This window comes from Sinohyriopsis cumingii, chromosome 14 (genome assembly GCF_028554795.1).
Source record: "Sinohyriopsis cumingii isolate HCF-2022 chromosome 14, ASM2855479v2, whole genome shotgun sequence".
Taxonomy (NCBI): domain Eukaryota; kingdom Metazoa; phylum Mollusca; class Bivalvia; order Unionida; family Unionidae; genus Sinohyriopsis; species Sinohyriopsis cumingii.
Window position 1 is genome coordinate 12563372 of NC_142974.1, and position 12241 is coordinate 12575612.

At 35.8% G+C, this 12241-nt stretch overlaps 1 protein-coding gene across 2 annotated transcripts in view; it reads left to right on the plus strand.

The window, feature by feature from the left end:
• The first annotated feature begins 2885 nt into the window (after positions 1 to 2885).
• The window catches only part of LOC149783263 (sperm microtubule associated protein 2-like), a 45613-nt gene continuing 36257 nt past the window's right edge, over positions 2886 to 12241 (plus strand). Inside the window, exons 1-2 of one of the 2 annotated variants that reach the window (XM_089931492.1) lie at positions 2886 to 3089; positions 9928 to 10015. In XM_089931492.1, the coding sequence (XP_089787618.1) occupies positions 3047 to 3089; positions 9928 to 10015 (131 nt within the window). In that variant the 5' untranslated portion in view covers positions 2886 to 3046. Of the gene's footprint in view, positions 3090 to 9741; positions 9825 to 9927; positions 10016 to 12241 lie in introns of those variants that run through there. The other variant, XM_089931493.1, reaches the window with a different exon arrangement.

Consider the following 12241-nt stretch of genomic DNA (forward strand, 5'->3'; position numbering starts at 1 on the left):
ACCTTTTTGACCTTACACAGGTATATACCCTTTTCAAAACATGCACTCCTCTTCCGACACTCGTATTCTCCTTGTTCCCACTGTTAAAACTTGGTCATACGGATAGCGTTCTTTTGTTTTCCAAGGACCAGTTACGTGGAACGAATTGCCCATTGATCTTAGACACAAGGACACTGTGATCTCGTTGAAGACACAATGACACTGATCTCCTTCAAGACACAATGACACTGTGATCTCATTCAAGACACAAGGACACTGGGACCTCATTCAAGAATGCTCTTAAAACTCGCCTATTTCGTTTACAAAAACAGACTTAAAGGTTTAATAACGTTTAGTTCCTTAATTATTGTCAAAATATTTATTTTTGTAATTTCATAGCGTTTTGTTTTATACTCTTGTCATTGTATATGTTTCTATGTGTCATCTAATATTGTAAAGCGTTTAAAGCTTCTAATGATTAGGCGCTGAATATGCCCAATTAATAATAATAATAATAATAATAATAACTATTATTATTATTTGCCTGTTTGAACAAAGAATGTGTTGATGACGTAATAAACAATTAACATACGACTACTGAAAATGATGAAAATGATGACGTCACGAAAATCAGCGCAATTAAACATTAGAACTGAAAAAAATTGCCGATTCACAGACAATGATTAAAAGCAATGGTCTTGAAATTGATCCAGCGATGAACATGCTCACCACAATAAGACTGATACAAATGAAAATATGGAACACACACACACACACACACACACACACACACACACACACTATAACATTCTCTCACGTATCGTATTAATAACAATAAACTGAATCATAGAATGTGTCGAAATGTTTGCTGAGAAGTTAAACGATAACTCAAGTAATGCAAATGATAAACTCGCCTCTTCTCTCCCGTCAGATGACACGCCATAAGTATGTATCGTCTAAAATGTTCAGAAATTTAGAACATTATACAGTCCATGAAAGCAGATACGGGGCAAATGACAGGTTTGTTCATTATAAAAAGACAGAAGCATAAACAAAAAAAGACATAAAAGAAAGCAATTCTATATAGGATTTTAAGAAGTCTTGTCTCAAGCCAGATGCAATCTGACATCCATACCTTACCTTTCGGGTCATTCTTGACCCGTTCCCAAATGAGGGGTACTAAATTTTCCGTAGCGTTCGGTGCTGAAAGAACCGACAATACAATGGTCAGGTCAAATCCTTCACACAGAAATAGTCCCTCAAACGACAACAGGACCCAGAACACAATTTTACTATATATTCTCTAAATTTGTCTCTTAGTGTTGAAATTACCACTGCGTGACAATCAATCCCAATCATATGATACTATAAAATACCCTCAAAGATGACTTCACGGTGAAGTTCTTGTCATATGTTCACCGGCATTCTTTTGGGAGGCGGGATGGTAAACAAACCAACGTGCAATGGAACACAGATTTCACTTCCGGACCATCACCAAGACCCTATTACTCACTGTGTAATGTCACCGAAACACACACAAACAACTACACCATAAGCTATATTCTAAAGAATAAACAATTACCTTTAAATCTATAGCTAGAATGTCTAAATCTAACTCTCGCATCACCACGAAAAGGAAACAGGAATAAATGCTTTAAACTAAACTGGGACTACATTCGTACTGAACCGGAACTAATAAATGTGGTCAGATTCCAACAGCCTGAAACCGTGTGCTATTTACAGACTCCGCCATTACTAAGGTGTTAGCAGGATTCACTTGCGATCCAACGTAGACAATGAAGCACTTTGGGTAACAATGGATCATTCGATCCAAAGTAGACATTGCAACACTTTGGGGAGCAATGGATGGTGCGTTCCAACGTAGACATTTCAAAACTTTGGGGATCAATGTATGATGCGATCCATCGTAGACATTGCAACACTTTGGGAAGTAATGTATGCTGCGATCCATCGTAGGCATTACAACACTTTGGGGATCAATGGATGAATCTTTGGATTGTTATCCCACGATACTATTTAGAAAATTAAGGTCCCAATCTTTTTCTGATATTATAACATTATATACAGCTGTCCCAGATAAAGATGTCCATGAATGTAGCTTGCAGAAAGGCCTAAGCCTAACTGATAATTGGTGTGAAATGAAAGAATAGAGATCCATAGTAAAAACGGATGCACTACAATTAATTATACAAACTACCTTGCATTAAAAGGCATGCTTGGTTACTGATTAGCGACGTAACAATTGCGAATGAGGCAAAGCTAAAACTCTTTGACGTTTATTTACAGCAATAAAAAGTTAGAGTGGATACTTCGCATCGATCACCTATGTTTCTCTATTTCTGCAACATTAGATCTCTTTGGTAAACTCTTCGAGTATATTTATTTGGAATGTCAAAATGTTTGGTTATTAACTATGTTTACCGCTTCGGAATTACGGATCTGCCATGTGAGTGAAAACTAGTAAAAGCTGAATACATTATAAAAGGCAGCAAGAATAATACATTTTCAATATTCTCTCAGGAAATAAGTTTAGAGAACTAAGCTTGCAAAACGCAGTTAACGAGATGAGTTTTTTATCAATCTTCTTTGAAAAACCCAAAAGAGGAAAAGGCCTAAGCCTCTAAACCAAATACGATCCAGTCAGAGTTACTAATGACACATTCCGAAATTATAATTTTAAAATAACTTCTGGACAAATATCTATGAAGCATTAAATCGCACTTGCAAATTCATGACAGATAACGTTTCATATTTCTAACCGATTGTGTTACACTTTTCAGGGCTTTATGAGAATGCGACAAGATTAATACATATTTTTTTTCAAACACAAGGTCACACGTTCTAACATTGGCTCGATGCTTCACCTTTATCTCAATTGTGGAGTTACGGTTGCATTTGTTGTTTCCTTCTTTACAATGGATGCCAGAGTTGCTAGCTTGCACGTGCTACAGTAAAAAAAAATTTTAAAAAATTTGTACATTTAATTACGTTTCTCCTCAGTTGAGTGTCGGACGCCTCTCTGTCGGTTGATTTTTCTATTCATCCCATGTATAATGAGTTGGTGGGTTCTCTCAATGCGACACGACCAGGTAAATCAACAATTTTAATATGTTTCTAAATCTTTTATGAAAATGTTATCTATAAACAATGCTTCACCCGATGAACTGCGATAATGTTTTACCTGGAACAGAATAGACCGCCGTGTATTCAGGAAAGTGCGCAGCACTAGTGTTCTTCGTTTTAAAACATCGTTAGATTGTTAGGTCGTGGACCATTTACTTTTATCCTTCATTTAAACGCCTTGGTATGTCATTATGTCGTGAATCATCCATTCGTATCTTTCATCAGAAAACATCGTTAGATTGTTAGGTCGTGGACCATTTACTTTTATCCTTCATTTAAACGCCTTGGTATGTCATTATGTCGTGAATCATCCATTCGTATCTTTCATCAGAAAACATCGTTAGATTGTTAGGTCGTGGACCATTTACTTTTATCCTTCATTTAAACGCCTTGGTATGTCATTATGTCGTGAATCATCCATTCGTATCTTTCATCAGAAAACATTGGTAGAGCGTTAGGTCGTGGATCATTTACTTTTATCCTTCATTTAAACACCTTGGTAGGTCATTATGACGTGAATCATCCATTCGTATCTTTCATCGTTGTTAGAGCACAATGTTGTGGATCATTCATAAATCTTTTTTTTAAATTCATTTTAGGCATATTTTACAGCAATAAGTATACATTAGCTAACTAAACTTAGATTCACACGTCACTTCCCCCTCAGACTTGATCTCGTTTCTCATTTTTACCTGAAGATACAAGTCACTTCTGTAATTAGCTTTCCTCCCTTTGCCTGAGTCTTGGCGTTTGTTTTCCGTATTATTTGCAGATTTTGTTTGACAATATGAGCTTCGCTCTCTTTTCCTCTCACCTTGGATCATATATATATATATATATATATATATATATATATATATATATATATATATATATATATATATATATATATATTGTACTCCTTTTAAGACAATGGAAGCTTTCTTTCATCCATGTATGCAGCCACCACCACCACCCACCCACCTCTCTCTCTCTCTCCCTCTCTCTCTCTCTCTCACACACACACACACACACACACACACACACACACAGAGTTTTGTTTTCGTTTTCATTTGTAATTCCATGATTAGCATCTCATTTCTGAGATATATGGGTGGCACTGTGAGATTTTTCACAATGTTTGTATCTCAGTAGTCCAATGGTTCTAACTAAATCATGCATTATCTGTCATGAACTTTAACTACCTCAATCCTTTGTCTTGTCAGATTCCAACTGCACCTGGTAAGATCGGATTTGATGCTGTTCTTTTTATGGTTTGTTCCGGACGGTTTGTTTATGTTTGCAGGTCTTTTCCTCTGTGGAGTTTACAAAGAGGTATAAAGAATCGCGTCGAATTATGTCAGTTACCATGGTTTCGCTGATCTCTAAGCTCATCCTAATACCACCACGTAAAATTAGAACGGAAATGAATGCAAACATGAGGCTTTATTGGCATTATGTAGTGGGTATTGGCGGTATTTTGTAACGTTTTCATGGACGAATGGATATAACATATTTTATTTACTACAAATGAGACCAAGAGAATTTGTTCTCCAAGGCTTTAGGGGACGGATTTAAGTTTAAAAAAAATTCCCAGCTCTTATCCCAACCGAATATGAAATGGTCAGTTCCTAGCCGTTCTGTAAATGAACTTATCCCAACTGAATATGAAATGGTCAGCTCCTAACCGCTCTGTAAATGAACTTACCTATATCACTGGAAGTATTTAATCTAGTTTATAGTGAAAAGTAATAACTAAATGACCTAACCACACTATACGTATTTAATCTAGTATACAATGAAAAGTAACAACTAAATGACCTAACCACACTACACGTATTTAATCTAGTATATAGTGAAAAGTAACAACTAAATGACCTAATCACACTATACGTATTTAATCTAGTATATAGTGAAAAGTAACAACTAAATGACCTAATCACACTATACGTATTTACTAATGCAGGATTATGTAGTACACAGTTGAGAATGCACTTACCTCTCACGCTGTTAGTGTATATCGACGTGACATAGCGTTTATCGAAGTGACATAGTGTTTATGAATGTGACATTATGTAGCGCAGAGTCAACAAGAAACATGCCGAACCACTCTGTAAGTGTTTATCGATTCCTCATTATGTAGGGCACAGTCGACACGGAAAATATATCAGTGTGGCATTATGTAGCAAACATTCGACAACTAACTAAATTGTAATTAGGTGTGTTTTGCCCATCTCATCTTATTTATTCACCCACATTAAAATTTCAATACCAGCTATAATGGCTATGATGTTAAAGTTCCCATCGATTGAAATCAACATAGGTATCCTTCTGTTGAAAATACCTTATGCCAAGTTTAGAACTAAAGAATTTTGTTTCTGACAGAGTTACAATGTCTCAATTACGTTCATAGAATAAAGCCAACCTTGATATTGTTCTATACAAACAAAACTGAAATTTCCACCCATAGATTATGTAAGAGGGTGACATTGGGGAGACTGCGTCTATTTGCCTAAACATTCTTAGAATAGATGTTGGTCTGTCAAAATAGGTGCTGGTCAGTCAGAGTGCGTCTTTGTCAGTCAAGATAGGCATTGGTTAGCCATAGTATGTTTAGGTCAGTCGGAATATGCGTTGGCCAGCAATAAAGTGCTTCCAAAATAAGTATTGTCAATCACAACAGAAATTTATAAATCAGAATAATTATTGGTAAGTCATATTAAGCATTAGTAAGTCAGAATACGTATTTGTCAGACACACTACATATTGATAGGTCAAAAGTGGTGTTGGCCAATCGTAATAAGAATTAATCAGTTAGAATACGTATCAATAAGTAAATAATAAGTGTTGGCCAGTCGCAGTAGGTGTTGATCATTCAGAATAGGTTTTGATGAAGCATGACAGGTATTGGTCAAAACAATAAGTTGTATTCAATCAGTATGGGTCATTTTCTTTTCTTATGGTACCTGATTCGCTCTGTTAAAGTTTAATAAACAACAGATTGTCGTGTCATTTTAAATTCTCATAAGACCCATAATGTCACAGAGACTGTTAAACGATCCATAAGCCACAAAGTATTCTACATTTTAAACTCCTATAACCCTCTAAGTATCATTAAATTCCTACAACGCTAAAAAAAACTGGTAATGTTAAATTCACATTGGTGACTATTGGCCTCCAATATTAATTCCCCGCAGATAGCGATAATGTCTTATATCTTCGTTTGATTCCCATTGATGACCATAGTGCCCCATCCCCGTACTTAATTCCCTTCGATGACCATAGTGTCCCATACCCGTGCTAATTCGGATTGATAACAATAGTGAAACATCCCCGTGCTAAATTCCCATTGACGACAATATTGTCCCATCCCCGTGCTAAATTCCCATTGATGACCATAGAGTCCCATCCCCGTGCTAAGTTCCCATTTATGACCATAGTGTCCCATCCCCGTGCTAAATTCCCATTGATGACAATATTGTCCCATCCCCATGCTAAATTCCCATTGATGACCATAGAGTCCCATCCTCGTGCTAAGTTCCCATTGATGACCATAGTGTCCCATCCCCGTTCTAAATTCCTATTGACAACCATAGTGTCACATTCCCGTGCTAAATTACCACTGATGAAAATAGAGTCCCATCCCCATGCTAAATTCCCGTTGATGACCATAGCGTCCCATCCCCGTGCTAAATTTCCAGAGATGGCTATAGTGACCTGTCCTCATATTAAATTTTCGAAGATATGATAGTGTCGCATCACCATGATAAATTACCATAGATGACTTTAATGGTCCATCGCAATGTTAAATTCATATAGTAGTAAGTATAGCAGTATATAATGGTTAATTTCCTACAGCCATAGTACCCCATCTCCACGCTAAATTCACATATATAGCTATAGCGTCCTTTTACTATGATAAATTTTATTGATGGCCTTAGTGCCCCTTCCTCATCCTAACTTGCCTTATACGGTCTTAGTATTTTATCTCCATGCCACATTTCATAGATAGCCATAACGCATAGTGCCAAATCCGCATCCTATCGTGCTATATTGATGGACACATTATCCCATCTTCACGTTAAATTACCATGTATGAACATAGTGTCTTATCACCATGCTAACATACCATAAATGGGCATAGGATCTCATTTCCTAGTTAAATTCACATAGGTTCCCGTAAAGCATCGACTCACTTTTATATGGATCTCTCATATTGATAGATGGGTACAGTACTCCATCCACATGTGTGTGTGTGTGTGTGTGTGTGTGTGTGTGTGTGTGTGCATTTTATCGACCCTTTGAACATGGAGTTCCCCCAGAGTTGCATACAACCCACCCAATCTGCCAGTCAGTGAGTGAGATAGATGGCTGTAATGTCCCATCCTCATGCTAAATTTCCATACATGGACACAGTGTCCCATCCTCATGTTGAACTCCCGTAGACGTAAATCGTGTCCCACCCTCATGTTAAATTCCCATAGAAGTACAACTTGCCCCATCCTCATGTTAAATTCCCATAGACGTACGTCGTATCCCATACTCATGTTAAATTCCCATAGACGTACACGGTGTCCCATACTCATGTTAAATTCCCATAGACGTACTTGAATGCTACGTATCATAACCTTACAGCGAGTCTATTCTGTTGCAGCCGTATGTAAAATCACACCACGTCATACAGTACGAACACTATAATCTACTATAATTATAAATAGCTCAGAGGCTTTCAGCACAATCGATCAATACAACTGTATTTAGTATTTGTCTTCTTACCATGAGCACGCATGTACATACTTTTACCTATCAAATGATTCTCTCTCTCTCTCTCTCTCTCTCTCTCTCTCTCTCTCATAATTATTCACTGTCATGTTAAATATATTGAAGTACTTGTAATATGTAGGGAGAGGGCTACTTTAAGTTGCTAGAATTAGTGCCCACTCCCATTGCATCCTATTATGACAATAAAATATGTTTAAACAAATTGACTTATTGATTTATTGATTAATTTTGGTATTTGTATACTAATATTCAGTGAAAGAATATATTGGTTGATTGGTTGCTTGGTCGAAATTTCCTTAAAACTAATCTAAAGAAACTGGTTATCTACCTGACAGGGTACTTTGTTCACTCGCATAATTGAGTGATTGATTGGTGGATCTATAGGTCGGTCGGACGGTCGGTCGGTTGATTGGTTAAGTTCTTTATTTATAGATCAAACATTACTAGATATCTCCCTGTAGCGCAGCTGGTAGAGTGTTAGATAATGACCACTGGTGCTGTACCCACCTCCACCCCCATCCTCATACCCGGGTCGGCTGCTTGTGTATTTGGAAAAAAACAGATTCCATTTTTTCAACATGATTTAGCCAGTAATGAGTTCCGTTAAATCTAATCGAACCAAACTAGCTATAAACCTGACTGGGTAGATTGGCTGCTAGTAAGACAAGTGAATCGCTAGATCAGTTAAATCCTAGGAACTAATTAGTAAATTATAAATCGATTGACGATTGTTTATCAGTTACGTAATGTACAATATAGCTAGATGATAAATAACTTAAGAGCCGACAGCAAAATTAGGATAATACAACGCGATATAGGGGATAAATCGTTACACAGATGCATTAATGGAATACATGAACCACTGTTAGAGGTCTACAGGGGATTGTACAAATCATAATTGTAATATAGGAACAACTGTTAGAGGCCTGTATAATATTATGCAAAGCATGAATGGAATTTAACAACAACTGTTAAGGGTCTATATGGGATTATACAGAGGCGCTGTATTACAGGAAAAACTAAATAAGGGAGGTTTTACCTCTGAAAGAGAGGGTAAGAGAACCGAGTTGTAATCCCCCGCCCCCAAGTAGCAATGAAAGAATGCAGATTTCACTCACTTGTTATTCTTAAAAAACACAAGCTTATATTATCTTCTTGCGAAGTAATCTATATGTCCATGTATCGATATTACCTATGTACCTTCCAACCTATATAAATAAATAAATAAATAATCAAATAAATAAATAAATAAATATTTTTAAAAGAATAAATAAATAAATCAGCTAATCTTAATATAATATATTCATAAAACTTAATATAAAGTATTTCATCGTACTGAGAATATAGATCGAAATAGTTTTAAAAGACTAGAATTTCATAAGACTAGTTTTGGTCTGTGAGCTGTTATGCACCGATTAAAAATGAATACAATGTATCAAACAAACGAGGATTATAATCATAAAATATATTACAAAAACAAATTGTTATTTGCATGGATAAATAATAGTGGAAAATTCATTATATAATAATATTCAAGAACGATCAGAATGACATTTCTAACGCAATATACTTGATGAATATATTTCAAATTGTAATCAGCCCTCTGTACTGATATCGTATTACTGATGGACATAAAAAAAATACCTGTCACATCATATTTCAAGTATCAGTGGTAACAGTAAAATTAAACATAAGAACGATTGATTTACATTCGCAGCAAAGGTTGTGAGGCTTGTCTTTCATATAAACGAATTATTCTTTGACCCCTCCTTGTTATCAGAGAGCTTGGTGTATCGCGAACCGTTTTAGGAGCTTAAATAGATTAACGTAAGTGATAACTCATGCGTACTCTTGGCTCGACAATCGAAAGGCGTCATTGACAACGGGCCTAGCGACCACGAGCCTAACTCGTGCTTTATAACAGAAGATGGCGACGGATGGTGAGTGTTGAGAAACAAAAAGGAATTCCCTTCTGGTGTAAATTCTCGAATTTTGCGGGATATTGGTGATTAAGAGCTGATTTTGTATTATTTTTTTTTTCAGTTGTGAGTACTTCGAGCTCGACCCAGATTAGCAGACTCGAACAGTTAGCTAAGCCTAAACCTATCCCACCTGGATTTCTGGAAGACAGGTAATAAAATAATGTTTGGCTTATCACGCTAAAGTACGCGTATCAGTTGTCGCTATGAAAGGGGTATGGGTTGGGTGCACAATTCGTTGTATGTATATGAATTTGTTTGTTTGCTTTTCATTGTTTATAATGAAAAATATAAAGAATCAAGTATTTAACTGTAGAATAGGATCCAAACACTTTGACTATATCGGTCGATTGTACTGATTTCATAAGAATACTGTCAAAAAATAGCCTTCAGAGCAAACTTCTTTAACTCCTTTGCTTTATGTCATGTTTATTGTCCTTCTAATTAGTATTCCGTGTGATTCTCATAAAATTAAATGCAATGTAAATTCAAATCTGTATCGGTCAAACAGACGGTTATTATTTAATTTTATTTTGAGCATGCATTTTCATCAATCATTAACATCATCAACTTCTTCCTTTCTTTTAATTCCTCCTTTCTTTTCTTGAAAATACATAGACAAATGTGGTATATTTCTATCAGTTTACACAGACAAATGTAGTCTATTTCTATCAGTTTACATAGACAGATGTGGTATATTTCTATCAGTTTACACAGACAAATGTAGTCTATTTCTATCAGTTTACATAGACAGATGTGGTATATTTCTATCAGTTTACATAGACAAATGTAGTATGTTTCTATCAGTTTACACAGACAAATGTAGTATATTTCTATCAGTTTACACAGACAAATGTAGTATATTTCTATCAGTTTATCAATCTACATGTATATCGTATTTCCCTCATTACAATACTCCCTCAGAAAATGAATCAAAGTCATTTCTGTTTTCTTGCATTAAAAAAAAAATGAGGAAAAGAAAACGATTAAAAGCAACTGTGTAGTTCCCATTTTCCTTTACCTAGGAGCCTGGACTCACATTTGGTCTTGATAATTAGACTTTCGCCATTACCTTTAGTGTTAAAAATTCAGCTTATTACAGTCATAAATTTCTTTATATGGTTAGGGTTCAAGATTCGATCCCCTCCCTTCCAATTTCGAATATCAAGATCAAAGTCATACCTGCCAATTATTATTACTCTCTTTAATAGATGTATCAATATATCAAGCGGAAATAAAAATCAAAATTGTATTCCAATGTCACCCTGAATATAAATACATTTGTCTTAGTGACATGGGTCATGGGTCAAAGTCGCATGGTCAGTTGGTATTCTTTGTATACTAGACTGATTTGTTTACAGTCGAAGTTAGCATATCTTGTAGGCCAGTCAACTTGTATGTAAACTTATAGTGTGATTTAGATCCATAAGAATCTGGTGACAGTGGCCTACTGTGTTAAACAGGTCATTCTGAATTTTCCTGTATTACATGCGTCTTTCAAATGGGCATTACCACAGCAATATTTCCCTAACACCCCATCCCCCTCACCTGGAATTGGAAGAAGGGATGGATGGAAGGTGGGGAAGATACCAGAATTGATCCATGTATCTTGGAAAGTCGTATCGACAGATTCTCACCCAAAACTATATGCCATGTGCCTTCTTTAAAATAAAATATTTAATAATATATAAATATTTCGGGGTTTTCCCCCGCTTTTCGTCATTTTGACTATATACTGGAAAAAATCGAAACAAGTTCACAGCTTTTATGTGTACATATCAAAATACCACATTGAATGCTAACCTATTTCAAAGTTAACACATTCCTACACAGTCTAGCATGCCGATATACATCGCCAGTCATATTTCAATATATGTAATTCAAGCATTTTCGGGCAGGGTATTATTCCACAGTATTCAGTCTTGACTGACTTTAAATGTTGCTTTTGAATGAGCATGGTACAAAAAGTATAGAAGTCTAGCAACAATAAAAGGCATGTTACAAAGGTAGTCCTTGATATTGTTTTAAAGGTATATTGTTAGAGTCAATACATCACACAACTTGTCCCTGATTGAGGGTTAGATCGAGAGATCGGTGTAGTGTCGTAAAATACTGCGTTTTGTGATAGTGGTAGCGACGCTTCTAAGATATTTTACTTCATCGGCATCTTCGCTATGGCTTCATTCAGGTATGCAAAAGTAGATGGTATAATTTGCTGTTTTATATATCAAAAAAAAGTGTATTACCATATGCCTACGTTTGATAATATGCTAGTGTGGTATACAAAACTCTAAAATAAAATACGACTGTTATTCAACCGACGTTTATAGCTAATCTTACTGAGTTCAATTGACATATATTTAAAGTTGCTATATTTC